Source organism: Mustelus asterias, chromosome 7, assembly GCF_964213995.1.
Source record: "Mustelus asterias chromosome 7, sMusAst1.hap1.1, whole genome shotgun sequence".
Taxonomy (NCBI): Eukaryota; Metazoa; Chordata; class Chondrichthyes; order Carcharhiniformes; family Triakidae; genus Mustelus; species Mustelus asterias.
The window spans coordinates 123,506,745-123,525,107 of NC_135807.1; the positions used below are offsets into that span (position 1 = coordinate 123,506,745).

An 18,363-nucleotide genomic window follows, 5' to 3' on the forward strand; every position below is an offset into this window, starting at 1 on the left:
AAATGTGAGGTTATCCACTTTGGAAGAAATAATAGTAAATTGGAATATTATTTAAATGGAGAAAAATTACATCGTGCGACTGTGCAGAGGGACCTGGGGGTCCTTGTGCACGAATCGCAAAAACTCATTCTGCAGGTGCAGCAGGTGATCAAGAAGGCGAATGGAATGTTGGCCTTTATCGCGAGGGGGATAGAATATAAAAGCAGGGAGGTCTTGCTGCAACTGTACAAGGCACTGGTGAGGCCGCAACTGGAGTACTGTGTGCAGTTTTGGTCCCCTTATTTGCGAAAGGATATATTGGCCTTGGAGGGAGTGCAGAGAAGGTTCACCAGGTTGATACCGGAGATGAGGGGTGTAGCTTATGAGGAGAGATTAAACAGATTGGGTCTGTACTCGTTGGAGTTTAGAAGGATGAGGGGTGATCTTATAGAGACATATAAGATAATGAAGGGGCTGGATAGGGTAGAGGTGGAGAGATTCTTTCCACTTAGAAGGGAAACCAGAACTAGAGGGCACAGCCTCAAAATAAGGGGGGGCCGGTTCAGAACAGAGTTGAGGGGGAACTTCTTCTCTCAGAGGGTAGTGAATCTCTGGAATTCTCTGCCCACTGAAGTGGTGGAGGCTTCCTCGTTGAATATGTTTAAATCACGGGTAGATAGTTTTCTGATCGATAAGGGAATTAGGGGATATGGGGAGCAGGCGGGTGGGTGGGGCTGATTCGCTTCGGATCAGCCATGGTCTTGTTGGGTGGCGGGGCGGGCTTGAGGGGCCAGATGGCCTACTCCTGCTCCTATTTCTTATAAGATGATGAGGGGGATTGATAAAGTGGGCGTTCAGAGACTATTTCCTTGGGTGGGTGTAGCTGTTACTAGGGGGCATAACTATAATGTTCATGGTGGAAGATATAGTAGGGATGTATGAGGTAGGTTCTTTACTCAGAGAGTGGTTGGGGTGTGGAATGGACTGCCTGCAGTGATAGTGGAGTCGGACACTTTAGGAACTTTCAAGCGGTTATTGGATAGGCACATGGAGCACACCAGGATGATAGGGAGTGGGATAGCTTGATCTTGGTTTCGGAAAAGGTTCGGCACAACATCGTGGGCCGAAGGGCCTGTTCTGTGCTGTACTGTTCTATGTTCTAAGTCTCACAACACCAGGTTAAAGTCCAACAGGTTTATTTGGTAGCACAAGCTTTTGGAGTCTCGCTCCTTCCGAAAGCTTGTGCTGCCAAATAAACCTGTTGGACTTTAACCTGGTGTTGTGAGTTCTGACTGTGCTTACCTAAGTCCAACGCCGGCATCTCCACATCATGACTGAATGCAAGTCAGGCCTGGCAGTTGAAGTGGACCAGGGTCTCGCTGTGCTTCCAGGGCAGGCAGCCTGGCATCCAACTCTCATCCTGCCCAGCAGTTCAAATTTGTCTTCTCGTTTTTGTTCCTTTTGCATTACATTGTATAACCGATAAGGCAGAGATGACATAATACAGCTGAAAGTGCACTAAATAACACATTATCCTTGACATTAAATGTTGCATTATCAGGACAAAAATAATAACCTATAATGGGTAATATACATTGAGAATTAGAATCTTAACTTTTATTTGATAACTTAGTATAGAGGGTGCAATTTCCTGTGAACTGCAATGAACAAATGGCTGCTTTGAAACATCAGATACTGGTTTAAAATCATTTAAGATCCAGTTGTGATACAATAACACTGCAGTTCAAGGGCAGAATTCGCCCCAAAAATCTCAGTGTCATAATAATGAGAATAATAGAATGCCGGTCTTTTTGGTGTGCTCTGCATCACAATCCTCTCACACTCAGTCAATCTTTTGTAGAGTTGGAAGTTTACAAGCTCCTGGCTTACAAACAAAAACTGAAATGGGAGAATGCATTAAAGAAAATCGTGCAATGTTGGTCTGAGGAATCGGATGATCTTCTACGGGACAGCTTAGAGTCAGTAGACTGGTCAATATTTAAAAACTCAGCGATCAACCTAAACAAGTATGCCATTAAAGTAACTGACTTTGTCAGTGAATGTGTCGAAGACAGTGTGCCAAAAAAGCAAATCCGTATGTTTCCCAACTAGAAACCATGGATGAACAGGGATATCCACTGCTTGCTGAAGTCCAGGTCTGAGGTGTTCAAGTCAGGCAACCCTGACCTACACAAGAAAGCAAGATATGATCTACGGAGATCCATCAAAGATGCCAAAAGACAGTATCGGACCAAGCTAGAGTCCCAGGCTGGCACATGGACTCCCGCCGACTATGGCAAGGTCTGCAAGACATAGCAGGATACAAGATGAAGGCATGTAAAATCGTCGGCACCAATGCACCCCTCCCTAATGAGCTCAACGCATTCTAAGACCGTTTTGAGCAAAAGGTTAGCAAGTGCACACCCTCCAGCCCGGAAGCCTTGGACGAACCTGTATCCGAGGTCCCCATTGCAGACGTCAGAGCAGCCCTCTCAAAAGTCAACCCATGGAAAGCAACTGGCTCAGATTGGGTAAACACAGTAAGAAGTTTAACAACACCAGGTTAAAGTCCAACAGGTTTATTTGATAGCAAAAGCCACAAGCTTTCGGAGCCTTAAGCTCCTTCAGGTGAGTGGGAATTCTGTTCACATAGTTCACATAGTAAACAGAATTCCCACTCACCTGAAGGAGCTTAAGGCTCCGAAAGCTTGTGGCTTTTGCTACCAAATAAACCTGTTGGACTTTAACCTGGTGTTGTTAAACTTCTTACTGTGTTTACCCCAGTCCAATGCCGGCATCTCCACATCAGATTGGGTACCCAGATGAGCACTCAGATCCTGCACGGACCAGCTGGCGGGGGTATTCACCAACATCTTCAACCTCTCTTTACACCAATCTGAAGTCCCTATCTGCTTCAACAAGATGACCATCATCCCAGTACCAAAGAAAAGCCAGGCAGTGTGCCTTAATGACTATCGTCCTGTGGCTCTGACATCCATCATTATGAAGTGTTTCAAAAGGTTGGTCATGGCCGAATCAATTCCGGCCTCCCAGGTTGCCTGGATCCACTACAGTTTGCCTACCGCCGCAACAGGTACATGTCTTCAGACTTCTGTATTTTTTCCGACAGAAGAAGGTGGAAGAGAGAATGTCCGGGTATGTAGGGTCCTTGATTGTGCTGGCTCCTTTTCCAAGATAGCAGGAAGTGTAGACAGAGTCAATGGATGGGAGGCTGGTTTGCGTGATGGATTGGGCTACATTCACGATCTTTTGTAGTGTCTTGCGCAGAGCAGGTAATACCAAGCTGTGATACAACCAGAATGTTTTCTATGGTAAATGCTTTCTATCTGTAAAATGTTGGTGAAAGCATTCTTTCTGGTTGCATCCCTTGACTCTGTCTACACTTCCCGCTGCCTCGACAAAGCCTCCTGCATAATAAAGGACCGACCCCACACAAGACCAAGGACCCCACATCAAGACCCATGATCGCGCATGTGCCTGACAACACGCCACCATGTTGGAGAAGCTAGGAGTACGCAGGAGCATGGGGCTATGCTGACTGGCCAATATAAGATTGCGCAGGCGCGCGAGAACTGAGCTGCCCGACAGTTCCCGGAACCGCGCAGGCGCACAGGGGACTGAGCTGCCCGACAGTTCCCGGAACTGCGCAGGCGCACAGGGGACTGAGCTGCCCGATCGTTCCCGGAACTGCGCAGGCGCGCGGGGACTGAGCCATCTGACAGTTCCCGGAATTGCGCAGGCGCACAGGGGACTGAGCTGCCCGATCGTTCCCGGAACTGCGCAGGCGCGCGGGGACTGAGCCGACTGACCGTTCCCGGAATTGCGCAGGCGCACAGGGGACTGAGCAGCCCGACCATTCCCGGAACGGCGCAGGCGCGCAGGGACAGAGCTGCCGGACCGATCCCAGGACTGCGCAGGCGCACAAGGACCCAGCTGACCCGACCGACCTGCGACTGCGCAGGCGCCTGGGGCTCAGCTGACCAACCGACCCCCGGGAGTGCGCAGGCGTGCGGGGACTCAGCTGACTGACCTCCCGGTACTCGGCGTCTCGAGCGATGTGAGGAGGAGCGCGGCGGGGAGCGGTTACAGGAGCACCGGCAATCAGCAGCGGAGCAGCCCTGTCTCCCCCCTCAATCGGTACGTTCGTGCGGAGTCCCCGGTATCTGGAAGGTGGCGGCCGCCTTGTGTGGTTGGGCGGAGGGGGTGGTTGTTGTCGGTTCAATGGGGAAAATGATAGAGGAACAAGGCCCCGGGGCCCGCTGGATACTGACCCATCCTTTTCCCCCAGTGAGGAGCCGCTTGGCAACCTGTCATTGAAACCCCTTCCTCCCCCCGCCTCAGGAGCAGCGAGCCCAGCTCAGGCTCTCTGCACACGTTCCCCTTCCTAAATCTTGTGGAGGGTGCGAGGTTTGGGGAAGTGTAAGCGCCAGTTGGGCAATCGCTGAGATAGTCCACCCTCCTCAAGCTGGGAAAATATTTCAGTTGCTACCGGGGAGCACTGTGTGTCTTAATGCATGCATCCAGCTTGCTGCATGTTGTTGAGCTTTGGAGAAGCCGCAGTGCGCGTGTGCATGCAACACTCTGAGCTTGCAGTGTGGTGGTAATCCTGCACATTTACTGGGAGCTGTTTGTTATGTGGATTCTGTGCTCACATGATTGATTTTTAAGAAGTGCTGGTTCCTTAGAAATGTGACCAAGCGATATGCAAAGCCAATCTTACCACGAGATTAATTTCGATCTAACTTTCATTGTTAAAGTGTTAATATATTGTTTTGGGACTTATTCTGTACTGTTTGTGTATGTGTGAACGTACTGCCATCTTATTGTTTGTTATTGGTATTCGTGTTGCTTTCTTGGTGGCAAAACTGTCATCGTGAAATCCTTTCTCATCCACAGTAAAAGTGAAATCCTTTCTCTCTCCACTTAATGGTGCACAAGGTAGTTCTTTCATCTGTTCCTGTAGCTAATCTTTTCCTGGGACAGGTTGTTAGCCTGTTGCCAGAGGCTTATAGCTTGAGGGGTGGCACTCTGCATGGCCGACCAGGAGTTTTTCCTGCATTTATCATCTGCCATTGGGGTGTGTTGGAAGGATTTTGCAGGTTGATACTCAACCTGTTGGCTGTGTTATGAATGTACCTTCCTTGACCATCAAATCCTGGAGTGGGACTTGAATCCTGAACATCCGGCTCAGAGGCAAGCCCCTACCCACTCACCACACAACCTGTGAAATCTTTACCTCGGCTAACTCAGGAAAAAATCTTTTTCTGTTATTTTCAATTAGAAGAGAACTTTTGTTGTAAAGCACTGCTTTGTCCAGCAAGCATGCCACCAAAACCGAGGATGCCAGTGAGGTGAATCAAATCATCAAACTAGCACTTGGCATAAACCTTTGGGCCAATTTAACATTTCTCTGTAACTAACTGTTATAGATAAAGCTTGTTTTCCCACCCATTTTAGATTCTGACATTGACTATTCTTTTAGGATTATTGAAGTATGTAGAAAGGTTGGTGTTGAGATGAGGCAATTATTAGATTCATTCAGATTTTAAATCTAATTCTACATTCTTTATTAAAATTGTTTGGATGATCACTACTGATCAATGTAGTAATTCTACAATATCCAATACTCCTGTAACAATCTGTGGCTGAAAGGTATATCCATTTTCTCATTTATTTAAAAAGTAGTACACTTCTATTCTCCACTGAGGCCAATTATTACATCCTGTAACAAGCTGCTTTGTAATTGAATATCTCCTAACCATAGAAAATTACAGCTCAGAAACAGGTCTTTTGGCCCTTCTTGTCTGTGCGGAACCATTTTTTGCCTAGTCCCACTGACCTGCACTTGGACCATATCCCTCCACATCCCTCTCATCCCATGAACCTGTCCAAGCTTTTCTTAAATGTTATAAGTGACCCTGCATTTACCACTTTATCCGGCAGCTCATTCCACACTCCCACCACTTTCTCCGTGAAGAAGCCCCCCCTTAATATTACCTTTAAACTTTTCTCCTTTTACCCTTAACCCATGCCCTCTGTTTTTCTCCCCTAGCCTCAGTGGAAAAAGCCTGCTTGCATTCACTCTACCTATACCCATCAAAATCTTATACACCTCTATCAAATCTCCCCTCATTCTTGTATGCTCCAGGGAATAAAATCCCAACCTATTCAATCTCTCTCTGTAACTCAGCTTCTCAAGTCCCGGCAACATCCTTGTAAACCTTCTCTGCACTCTTTCAACCTTATTTACATCCTTCCTGTAACTAGGTGACCAAAACTGTACACAATACTCCAAATTCGGCTTCACCAATGCCTTATATAACCTTACCATAACAGTCCAACTTTTATACTCGATACTCCGATTTATAAAGGCCAATGTACCAAAGGCACTCTTTACGACCCTATCCACCTGTGACGTCACTTTTAGGGAATTCTGTACCTGTATTCCCAGATCCCTCTGTTCAACTGCACTCTTCAGTGTCCTACCATTTACCCTGTATGTTCCACTTTGGTTTGTCCTTCCAAAGTGCAATATCTCACACTTGTCTGTGTTAAATTCCATTTGCCATTTTTCAGCCCATTTTTGTAGTTGGTCCAAATCCCTCTGCAAGCTTTGAAAACCTTCCTCACTGTTCACTACAGTACCATTTTCAGTTTCTTAGAGAGAGCTTTAAATTGACTCCTATATTGCTGCCCAGGCAGAGAAAATGGACTGACTGCAGAAAGACTAATAAGACCCTTCGTAAGTCCCAGTATCTTGAGTCTGTTCTGCTAACTGTTGTTTCCACCCTGGCATCATTCTTGAATCTATGCTATATATTCTTTAATGTCCTTACTTATTGTGCCCACAATTGCCCGTTGTTGTTAACTATGGCCATAGCAATGTTTTATTTAAATTCTTCATTGGGTATTCTACAGTCTAATATGTATCTCCAAAGGTAGAGGATGCTGCTGAATTCATAGTGATTGAGGAGGTAGTTGTGAAACTGGATGAACTGACATTCGATCAAGAGGACGTATTGAAAAGGCTGTCTGTGTTCAAAGATTGTTAAAATTTCCAGTATTTGTGGATACGAAGAGAAGTAAGGTTGGAAATCGAAGAGGCACTGGCCACAATCTTCCAACCCTCTTTGGACATGTGTAGTGCCAGAAGACTTTGAATTGATTTATTATTGTCACATGTATTAACACACACAGTGAAAAGTATTGTTTCTTGCGCGCTGTACAGACAAAACATACCATTCATAGAGAAGGAAATGAGAGCGCGCAGAATGTAGAGTTACAGTCATAGCAAGGGTGTAGAGAAAGATCAACTTAATGCAAGGTAAGTCAATTCAAAAGTCTTGACAGCAGCAGGGAAGAAGCTGTTCTTGAGTCGGTTGGTACGTGACCTCAGACTTTTGTATCCTTTTTCCCTAAGGAAGACGGTGGAAGAGAGAATGTCTGGGGTGCGTAGGGTCCTTAATTATGCTGGCTGCTTTGCCAAGGCAGCGCGAAGTGTAGACAGAGTCAATGGATAGGAGGCTTGTTTGCGTGATGGATTGGGATACATTCACGACCATTTGTAGTTCCTTGCGGTCTTGGGCAGAGCAGGAGTCGTACCAAGCTGTGATACAACCAGAAAGAATGCTTTTTATGGTGCATCTGTAAAAGTTGGTGAGAGTCATAGCTGACATGCCAAATTTCCTTAGTCTTCTGAGAAAGTAGAGGCATTGGTGGGCTTTCTTAACTATAGTGTCAGCATGCGGGGACCAGGACAGGTGGTTGGTGATCTGGGCACCTAAAAACCTGAAACTCTCTACCCTTTCTACTTCGTCCCCATTGATGTAGACAGGGGCATGTTCTCCTTTACGCTCCCTGAAGTCGATGATAATCTTCATTTTGTTGACATTGAGGGAGAGATCATAAAAATGTTCCACCCTTGTTCAAAAAGGGATGCAAGGATAAACCCAATAATTCACACTCATCAGTTTCAGATTAACCTTGATGGGAAAGCTTTTAGAAATGATCGTCTCGGGACAAAGTAACAGTCGCTGAGACAAATATGAATTAATTAAGGAAAACCAGTACCGATTTGTTGAAATCGTGTTTAAATAAGTTGATTACATTTTTTGATGAAGTTAATGCAGTTGATGCATGGACTTCTCAAAGGCAGTTGATAAACGCAGGCAGCAAATTTGCCAACAAAATTGTAGCTCATGGAATAAAAGGAAACGTGACAGCATGGATATGAGGTTGGCTGAGTGGCAGCAAACACAACTAGTGAATGGTTGTTTCTCAGACTATAGGCAGGCATGGAAAAGGTTCAACAGCGGGATTTCCCAGAGATTGGTATCAGCAACCCTGATTTTCGTAATCTGTATTAATGACTCAGACTTGAGAACGTGCAGGACATCATTTCAAAGTTTGTGGATGACACAAAGTTTGGAAGTATTGTGAAATGTGAAGAGGATATGAAGACGTGAAGGACAAGCAGGTTGGTGAAACGTGTGGACAAGCGGCATATGAAATTTACTGCAGACAAATGATACATTTTGATAGGAAAAACAAGGAGAAGTAATGTAAAGAATAAAGGATACAGCTCTAAAGCGACGCAGGAATAGAGACTTGTGGCTGTGCGTGTACAAATTATTGAATGTGGTGAGACAGGTTGAGAAAATGGTTAATAAAGCATTTGTGATCTGAGTTTTATAAATGAAAGCATAGAGGACAAAAGCAACGATGTGTTGGTGAGCCTTTTATGGAACACTAGTTTGTCCTTAATTGCCCTAATTCTGTAAATTCTAGGTACCATAGCATGTGAAGACTTTAGAGAGGACACAGGAAAGATTTAGTGAATGGTTCCAGGGATGAGGGACTTCAGTTATGTGAATAGATGAGAAAGGCTGGAGTTGTCAATGGAGAAGATTTGTAGAGGTGCACAGTCATGAGGGGAATAGACAGAGTTGGTGAGGGAAACAGTTGTCATTGGTGGAATGGTCAAGAACTAAGATGAATGGCAAAATAATTAATGTCGCTTAAGAAATAACCTATCGCCTTTTCATTTTTGTAGGTTATAGGCAGAGTTACAACACCTGGAAAACATTGAGATTTACGAGTCAGCAGCTGTGTTTTCTCAACAAGCTTGCTGGTGTAATCCACAGTGGAAATTTTCTGCTTAGTTGTCTTCCCCCTCCTGTTCCTGTGGACTTGAAATAAAATCAACATTCAGCTTGGGTGCAGCTTATTAAGGTCAATTTTATCAGCATTAAAGATGTCTTTGGGCTTATAATAGGATAGACCATGTGTGTACTTGTCAACATTATTCCTAAACCTCGGCTTGATTGCACAATGGTTCTTGAGGCACTGATCCATGATATAAAAATGCTTCAGTGAATTAATTTGCTCTTTCCAACAAGACTTGGTTGAAAAGACTAAGAAATTTATCTGCTGCGGTACCTTAGGATCAAGTTGAATTCAAATTAAGTGATAAATTTCATCGATCAGCGTGCACTAGAGATGGGGATTAGAAGTTAAATGTTTTATCTTTTTAGTTGAGATTTAAAAAAATTTTGTATTTGCAAGGAGTTAATTCAAATGGAACAATTTCAGATTAAAGAGACTAGAGTGGAACGTGCCAGTGAGGAGAAGATAAATTTATACACACTTTTAAAGTTAGTGTTAAAGTTTATTTTATTAGTCACAAGTAGGCTTACATTAACACTGCAATGAAGTTACTGTGAAATTCCCCTAGTTGCCACACTCCGGTGCCTGTTTGGGTCAATGCACCTAACTAGCACGTCTTTCGGACTGTGGGAGGAAACTGGAGCACCCGGAGGAAACCCACGCAGGCACGGAGAATGTGCGAACTCCACACAGTGAGCCAAGCCAGGAATTGAACCCGGGTCACTGGCACTGTGAGGCAGCAGTGCTAACCACTGTGCTGCCCTTAGTTCACTTTGTTCAATTTGTTCACTTCCCCTGTGAGCAAGAGGGGGAAAAGAAATAAAATCAGCGCAGGACTTTGGTGAACTGACAATCAGGAAGTTGCTGGAAGTCTTGGATATTTTTAAAGAAGTGAAAATATGGAGATTGAGAATTTGGTCTTGCTGTAACAAGCACGTGGTTTGTCAATCATTTGAAGCTGCCCTTGACTGATTTTCTTTCGAAAGAATATTTTACTGTGACTCATTCCTGGAATTGTGCACACAGGTTCTCTATCCAAAATTTATCAACATGTGGAAAAGAAGTGGATATTCTTCTCCCTTCAGGAGGGAGAGAGTACATATAATTGCCAAGGACTAATCAGCTGTCATCTCAGGGTGACCTAGTCACAGTTGGAAGTAGTGTGTAGTTATCATGCTTTCCTTTTACACTCCTATTTTCTATGCAGTCAATTTGAAGGAATTGATTCTCATTGCATCATGATTCCAAACATGCTGGCAACCCAACATTATCTTTCCTGTTTGCCATTTAAATCTGGATGGTAATTGTTCAGACAACAGCTGAGTCTTACCTTCACCCAACAGCAACACATGTACACTTCATAGCAGATTTGGAAATCTTGGTTGATTCCTCCCTCTCTTGCCTGAACATTAAGGCCAATTTGAAGATTTACGTTGCCAGTCTAATTGATAACAACTAACTTGCACTAATTTACAATTGACTCCAAATCTCTTGTCCTGTATTGCTTTTGTTACATGCTGACTTTGCCAGCTGAGCCATCTGTGTAGTGCAAGGGTGGTTTAATGAGGGATAACTTGATCTCTTTGAGGTCGAGTCCGTGAATACAATAGGAGACCACCAAAACCTGATGAAAAAATACAGTTACTGCAGGACCATCTTCAGAAGTGAAACAGTCAATAACACTTGTACTCCCCTGAGCTGAAAAGCAACCATTGATAATAGATCAACGCCACCAGGTCTGTTCAGGATGATGCATGGGCTAAACTACATGCAACATTGGCATCGTGGAGAATACATCAAGATTAAGTAGGAAATAGAGGAAGGCCAAGTTAGCATGTTTTTATACTTGGTGAAGTTTCCAATTAAATAATCCTCATGCAAGGCATTGATGAATCCTCAGTTTGAGGCATTAAAGTCTCTGAAGTATTTCAACTTTCAAATGATGGGAGTGCAAAGATTAAAAACAGGGATAGAATACCCTAAATAAAGCAACAGAGGGCAAAGGGCAGTACCCAAGCAAATCACAGGAGACCATGCCAATGCAATGAAGTGCATGAGCTGCAGAGTTTAATGCAGCGGAAAGAAGAGTGTTACTGACAGAAGAGAGAGGCAAAACTGAACTCCTTATTCTCCTTCCATCTGCATAATTTTGTGTTTTAAAAATAGGCTGCCTATTCCAAAAAACCGTTTTTATTTAATTTTTAAAGTAACTTGGAGCAAGTTGTTTTAGGATCAAATCACAAGTTTCGTTTATTCACACATTCTAACCCCACAACTACAACACATGCACAAACACACATAAACTCGACCATTGTCACTCTTTCTCCCCAGGGGAATGGGAGATTTACAACTATGAATAACATAACAATAAAAAGAGCTGTAGAAATAGATATCAGTTCATGTTTCCAGAGCCTAGAAAGTCCAAATCTGGAGGGGCTTCCCTGATGGAGAAGTTCCAGTTCAGGCAGGTTGCCAGCTGAAGAAAGTGGTGCAAAATTACTTTAAAGGTAATGGTGGCATAGTGAGATGAAGTTGATATTCAGCGACTTGGTCCGCTAGGCAGGCAATGACCAGTGGCTTACACATCAACAAGCTTTGAAGAGGCCCAGGCTTTGTCAGCCTAGAGTTCTGTTTTTTGATGTTTGCAGGTTGGAATTAAATCAACAGACCTTCTTGTGAGGCTGGACATGTAATGTAAAAGCTATCCGACAACTTGAAGCTTGGTTAATGTAATGTGCCCATTAATGAGTTAATTGCAGCTTAATGAGCAGTTTCTGTGCTCCTGGCCAAAATCCATTGTTTGCCCTAGAAGATAGAAGGTGATGTTTAGTACCTGTTAAGGTATAATGAGTTTCAATAGCTTTTGCTTTGACCAGGTGGGGAGGTTTTGTGGATTATAATGTGTTCTTATAATGAGGTGTGAGATTCCACAAGGGCGAGGGTGGAACTCTTGTGTCCTCGTACTGCTGTTGAAAATTTCCAGGAACTGTGGCCAATCCAGTGAATCATGTGACATGCAACAGCCATTTTTTGATTCAGTGAAGTTCATTTTAAAATGAGCAAATAAAACAGTTTGATTTACATAGTTGATCTTTGGGACATGTCAAGAACCTATGAAGCAGCCAGAAGGCTTTAGAATATAACTTTTTGAAAATGCTGATACTACCTAAACTGCAAGAGTGGGCCGCAGTGCAGAGTGAGCAGATGGCTGTGAATGAAGGGAAGTTATCTGATCTAACCCAAAAGCAATAAAACCGGAAAAAAAAATGAAACGATGCCACAGGGAAGTGTTTGCATTAACTCTGAATTGGAGGACTTGAAGCACCAGATTCAGGCAGAGTATGTACCTGATTAACTGACATCTTCAATTAACCAAACTGTTGAAGCTGTGAACAAACTTTGAGCTGTCACAAAGGCGCAAGGAAATTTTGAAAGAAACAAAAGTTTAATTGTAAATCTGAATCATGTGCAGACTCAGTATGTATCTTGAGAAGAGCACAAGAAAGAAATAAAAATCCTGAATTCCACTGAGGGCAAATTGAAGAGGGGATTGGAAGAATTCAACCAGAAGTACAGTCAGACAAAACAGTAGGCAGAAAATGTATTCAAAGAAATTTCTGCCTTGGAAGACTCTTTGAAGACTCTAAACGTGGCTTTGGAAAAGCATAAAATAAAACAATGTTGAATACTACTTCATAAAAAGCTGCGTTGGAATTATTAGTAGTGACAAAGCAATGCACTGAATCAGTGAGATGGCAAGAGGTGGACAAGAAAATAAACAGTTAAAAGAACAGCTAATTGTCTTTTGAGGTCAATTGCAAAAGGAGTAGATAACAGCATGAAGAGATGAAGATTGCCTTGAACAGCAGAATGAATGAACACCAGTGAACATTTCCCCTTTGAAGAAATGGGATAAGCAAATGTTATTCAACCCCAGAAGACCAGTGTTTGATAAAGGGAAATTTGTCACAAAGGAATGCAAAAAGTGAACCGGATGGAGGTATAGGTACCGGAAACACCAAATATTACGATTTCAACTCCGAGCCAACGATTTATACCCAAAGCAATTGAACTCTTCCAAGTGTGACCAAAATAAGATCTGGGAAAATTAAGTTTCTAGACCATCTTAATTTATGTCAGAGACCTAGGAGTGGGGGAAGCCTGGTAGCAAGAGTAGCACATGGAAGATTGTACTGTAAATATGTTGGGAGGTGTAATATAAAGATATTTGGCATAACAAGGGTTAATGGATATTTGAAAACAGTACCGCCCACAGTACGATGTAGAAACACGACGGGACACTTGTGTAGAGAGTCTGAGAAGTTGGCATGAAGATAGCAAGCACGACAGGGCTGTACCTTGGAGATATGTTTATCGTTTTGTGTCAGCAATGAACACTGCTGTTCAACTTTACAAGCACTGAATCTCTTGTGAGACCAACTGAAACAACCAGGGACTGGTGTGTAGTTTAATGTAGATTATGACACCTGTCTGTGACCATCTATCTTTCCCTATAATAACTGATTTTCTTTAAAATGCCCTGATAAAGTAGAAATATAATTTTGAACAAAAATGGCATTTTGAATGTAAATCACAGAAGATCAAATTGTGTAATTAAAGTGCAATACAAATGTTTAGAAATCACCATGTAAAAATCAGTTCTTTCACTGGATCTTTTGAAGCAGTTTTTTGCTCACTAAAGGGGGAGACGATGGCCTAGTGGTATTGTCGTTAGACTACTAATCCAGAAACTCAGTTGATGTTCTGGGGACCTGGGTTCGAATCCCGCCACGGCTGATGGTAGAATTTGAATTCAATTAAAAGAAATCTGGAATTAAGAATCTACTGATGACCATGAAACGATTGTTGGAAAAACCTGTTTTCTAATTGGTGTGGAAGGGTTTTGTGTCTTTCAAATTTTGATATCATTTTAGTATAAAAGTAAGTTCTTGGCATTAGCAGTAAATTTGTAGTTTGTTTGAATGGGACTGTTAAATACTATTCTCAAAACACACGCACTGTGACTTTTTTCAAACATGGTAAAGTTTTGGTCACAAATGAAAGCCTCAGCCTTCACTGCTTGTACCTGTCTTCATCTGGACTAACTTCTGTTTCTTCATTGCATCATGGTTCAGCATCTGATGGGCTTGGTTAAATGGGAAGTTTAATTATATTTATATAAACGACTTCTATAGTTAAAGAGTAGTGTTCCATGATAGTTGTTTTGCGAGTTATTGTAGCTGTTGAATAGAATGTTTGGACCTTCATCAGGTGTTGCTATGGCTCTGCAGCATGCTGATCTTTTGATTAGATCAAATTCAAAGCACGTAGATTGACATAATCTTGGGCTGACACTTGAATGCAGAACTACACAGTCACTTTTAAAATTAAATTTCAAGCAAGCTACTCAGTGCAAGGCACAATTTGGTGTGGTAGTTGAAATGTAACAAGTATTTGATACATGAAATTAGATAATATTAGAGAGATGGTGCCAAACAGGACTTTCACGGTTAAAACACTACAGTACAGCAACTCCTATTCCCTGTGAGCTATTTGGTGGAAGCTGGGGCATTGAGTAAATTTGAGGAGGAGATAGATTTTTAATTTGTAATGGGTTGAAGGGTTATGGAGAACGGGCAGAAAAGTGGAGTTGAGGCCAAAACGCGATCAGCCATGATGGTATTGAATGGCGGAGCAGGCTCAAGGGGAGGAATTGCCTAGTTATGTTCTTCTAAAGTCCTTGTAAGCAAGCAGTTCTTAAAACCAATGAGGTCCTGAGCCAGACTCTTTTTGGTTTGCAACTTGTAAGGAGTTATTTAATTGAATAGTTCAGCAAGTGTAGAGTTCTCTTTTAGGTGAGATATTAAACAGCAATATAGAACAGTACAGAACAGAACAGGCCCTTCAGCCCACGATGTTGTGCCGAGCTTTATCTGAAACCAAGATCAAGCTATCCCACTCCCTATCATCCTGGTGTGCTCCATGTGCCTATCCAATAACCGCTTAAATGTTCCTAAAGTGTCTGACTCCACTATCACTGCAGGCAGTCCATTCCACACCCCAACCACTCTCTGCGTAAAGAACCTACCTCTGATATCCTTCCGATATCTCCCACCATGAACCCTATAGTTATGCCCCCTTGTAATAGCTCCATCCACCCGAGGAAATAGTCTTTGAACGTTCACTCTATCTATCCCCTTCATCATTTTATAAACCTCTATTAAGTCTCCCCTCAACCTCCTCCGCTCCAGAGAGAACAGCCCTCGCTCCCTCAACCTTTCCTCATAAGACCTACCCTCCAAACCAGGCAGCATCCTGGTAAATCTCCTCTGCACGCTTTCCAGCGCTTCCACATCCTTCTTATAGTGAGGTGACCAGAACTGCACACAATATTCCAAATGTGGTCTCACCAAGGTCCTGTGCAGTTGCAGCATAACCCCACGGCTCTTAAACTCCAACCCCCTGTTAATAAAAGCTAACACACTATAGGCCTTCTTCACAGCTCTATCCACTTGAGTGGCAACCTTTAGAGATCTGTGGATATGGACCCCAAGATCTCTCTGTTCCTCCACAGTCTTCAGCACCCTACCTTTGACCCTGTAATCCACATTTAAATTAGTCCTACCAAAATGAATCACCTCACATTTATCAGGGTTAAACTCCATTTGCCATTTTTCAGCCCAGCTTTGCATCCTCTCTATGTCTCTTTGCAGCCTACAACAGCCCTCCACCTCATCCACTACTCCACCAATCTTGGTGTCATCAGCAAATATATCAGTCCTTTTGTTGTTGTAGCACTATTCAAAGAAGAGCAAGGAGAGTTTTTAGTGTAGCGACCAATATTTATCTCCACCAATATCACTAAAACAGGTTATCTGGTTATTTGTGGGACCTTGCTGTGTGCTGCTGCATTTCTCGATGTTACAAAGGTGATCATTCATTGGTTGGGAAACCTTTGGATGTCCTGAGGGCATGACGAAGAGTCTTCCAGACTCTCAAAGTTGGTTCTATTCTCTCTCCACTGATGCTGTCTGACCTCCTGAGATTTTCCAGCATTTTCTGTTTTTGTTTCAGATTCCGCAATTTTCTTGAATATGAAAGTCTTATTTCCTTTAGGGTCCTTAATTTGAGGAGGGTGGGGGTGAGTGTTGGTGATGTTCAATCTTGATTCCTGCAGTTGTGAATACATCTGTACAATGTTGTCCTGGTCTTATGAATTATATTTAACTTTGCACAGATAATCCAAACAGGCAAAGCATTGAGGTACTATTACACTAACTGGGTTTTATTGTCTTCTTTCAGTATATCGGTTTACTTCAAGAGATTTACTTATTGAGGATGACAGAATTTTGGTTAATATCTGCTCCCGGGGAAAAGACATGTCAACAGACATGGGACAAATTAAATGCTACAACAACAAGGAACAATCATCTCTCTACCAACTTCAAGTTTGCAATTCCAGATTTGAAGGTCAGTATGGGTGATATAAATGGGTCATCTTTGCATTATCAAATGATGATGGCTTCAAATGTCATATAAAATTGCAACCTGTTCTCTAAACTAGAGCCATATGGCAATGAGCCCAAATATATTCACCAGCAGCAGCACCCCCCCCCCCCATTGTGTTTACGGTCTATTTGCTTTGGGTAGATAATATTTCTGAATGTTCATATTGTTATAAAGGAGATATTTGTTTTATTGTGAACCAGGGTGAATATAAAGACAGAAATGGGTGAAGCTTCTTCCTCATCAGTCCACATGCTTAATATTTTGCATGGTTGTCCTCCATTTATTACATTCTTGTCTGCAAAGAATGAATGGAAAGACTATGCAGCATGTTTATTTTATGCACGAGCAATTTTCAAACACTAACTTGAGTATTAATTGATACTGCAGAAGTTCATCATTTTGGCTTCATTTTAACTGCTACTATTTGTCTGCAATACTGCATTGTCAACAACTTATGTGGTGCGTTTACATTAAACCCAAGATGCCTCCTGACCAGAGACTTTAGCATCTATAGTTGTGTCCATTCCTTGGCACTGGCATACATGAATATAGATCTGACTCCCTAGATCAGGCTTTTTTAAGTGGTGGTCACGACCCATGGGTGGGTTGCAGCTGGGTGGTGGTGTTCCTCAAAGATGGCCAGACTTGGTTGCCAAGAACTGCACACTACTCCAAATGCGGCCAAACACCACTGCCTCAATTTTTTACTCCATTGAAAATTATGTTTAAGAGCCATACAGGGGATGGATAGAGTGAAGCACTGAGACCATTGGGTGCGAATCTGAATCAGAAGAATGATATTTTATAACATCTTCTGGCTGGAGGATCCAACTTCTGTGCATTAAGTTGAGTTAAACATAATAGGAGTCTCCAACTATAAGAGGCAACAACGAGCAGGTCAGCACACCTTGGATGGACACTTGGCGCCAAGCATCTTGTATGTACTTTTGCTGCAAATTCACTTGGAAGCAAGCTTCTTTCACTTGCGAGCTAAACAAGAAGCCTGTGTGGACTTGGGTCGTTTTGTGACGGGAAAGAGACAGCCAGAGACAAATGGGCAGTGTACCTACAGGCCAGGATCTCAACATTGGATTCTGCTGGAGAGCTCCTCTGGAGAGTCCATGATACGACAGAACAGTGCGATTGTTGGCTCTGTACAGAGCGCCGGGGCCTCTGGTGAACAGCCGGCAAAGAAGAAACAAATCAGGAACAAAGCAGTATAAAGAAGATTTCTTGAGGTATGGGTTTGTTAATTGTGCCAAGATACAAAGTCCATGCATGTTATATGTAGGGAAATACTGGTGAATGAGAGTTTGAAACCCTCAGAACGGCAAAGACATCTGAAGACTAAGCATGGCAATTTCGAGAACTCTTGGAATTTTTTCAAAGTATGCAGCGAAAACTGAAATCATCAGCTCAAATTCTTAGAAATTCAATGTTGAATGACAAAGCATAATGAGCCTTTTACATGGTAGCTTACCGTGTAGCTAGAGAGAAAATGCCCCATCCTGTTGCAGAGCGATGAATTCTCCCTGCAGCATTAGATATGGCTCGCACGGTTCTAGATGAGAGGTCAGCTGAAAAATTGGAATATATCCCATTTAGTGACAACACAGTGGCTCGCTGTGCTACTGATATTGCTGAGAATTTAGAAATACAGCTTATTTCTCATTTAAAGTCAGCACAGGA

General features: G+C 42.9%; 1 protein-coding gene across 1 annotated transcript in view; it reads left to right on the forward strand.

Moving 5' to 3' along the window:
• The first annotated feature begins 3,656 nt into the window (after positions 1–3,656).
• Positions 3,657–18,363, forward strand: part of atp6v1c1a (ATPase H+ transporting V1 subunit C1a) — a 70,772-nt gene continuing 56,065 nt past the window's right edge. The window contains exons 1-2 of the mRNA XM_078216745.1: positions 3,657–4,137; positions 16,468–16,635. Coding sequence (XP_078072871.1) covers positions 16,504–16,635 — 132 coding nt within the window. The 5' untranslated portion in view covers positions 3,657–4,137; positions 16,468–16,503. The remainder of the gene's footprint in view (positions 4,138–16,467; positions 16,636–18,363) is intronic.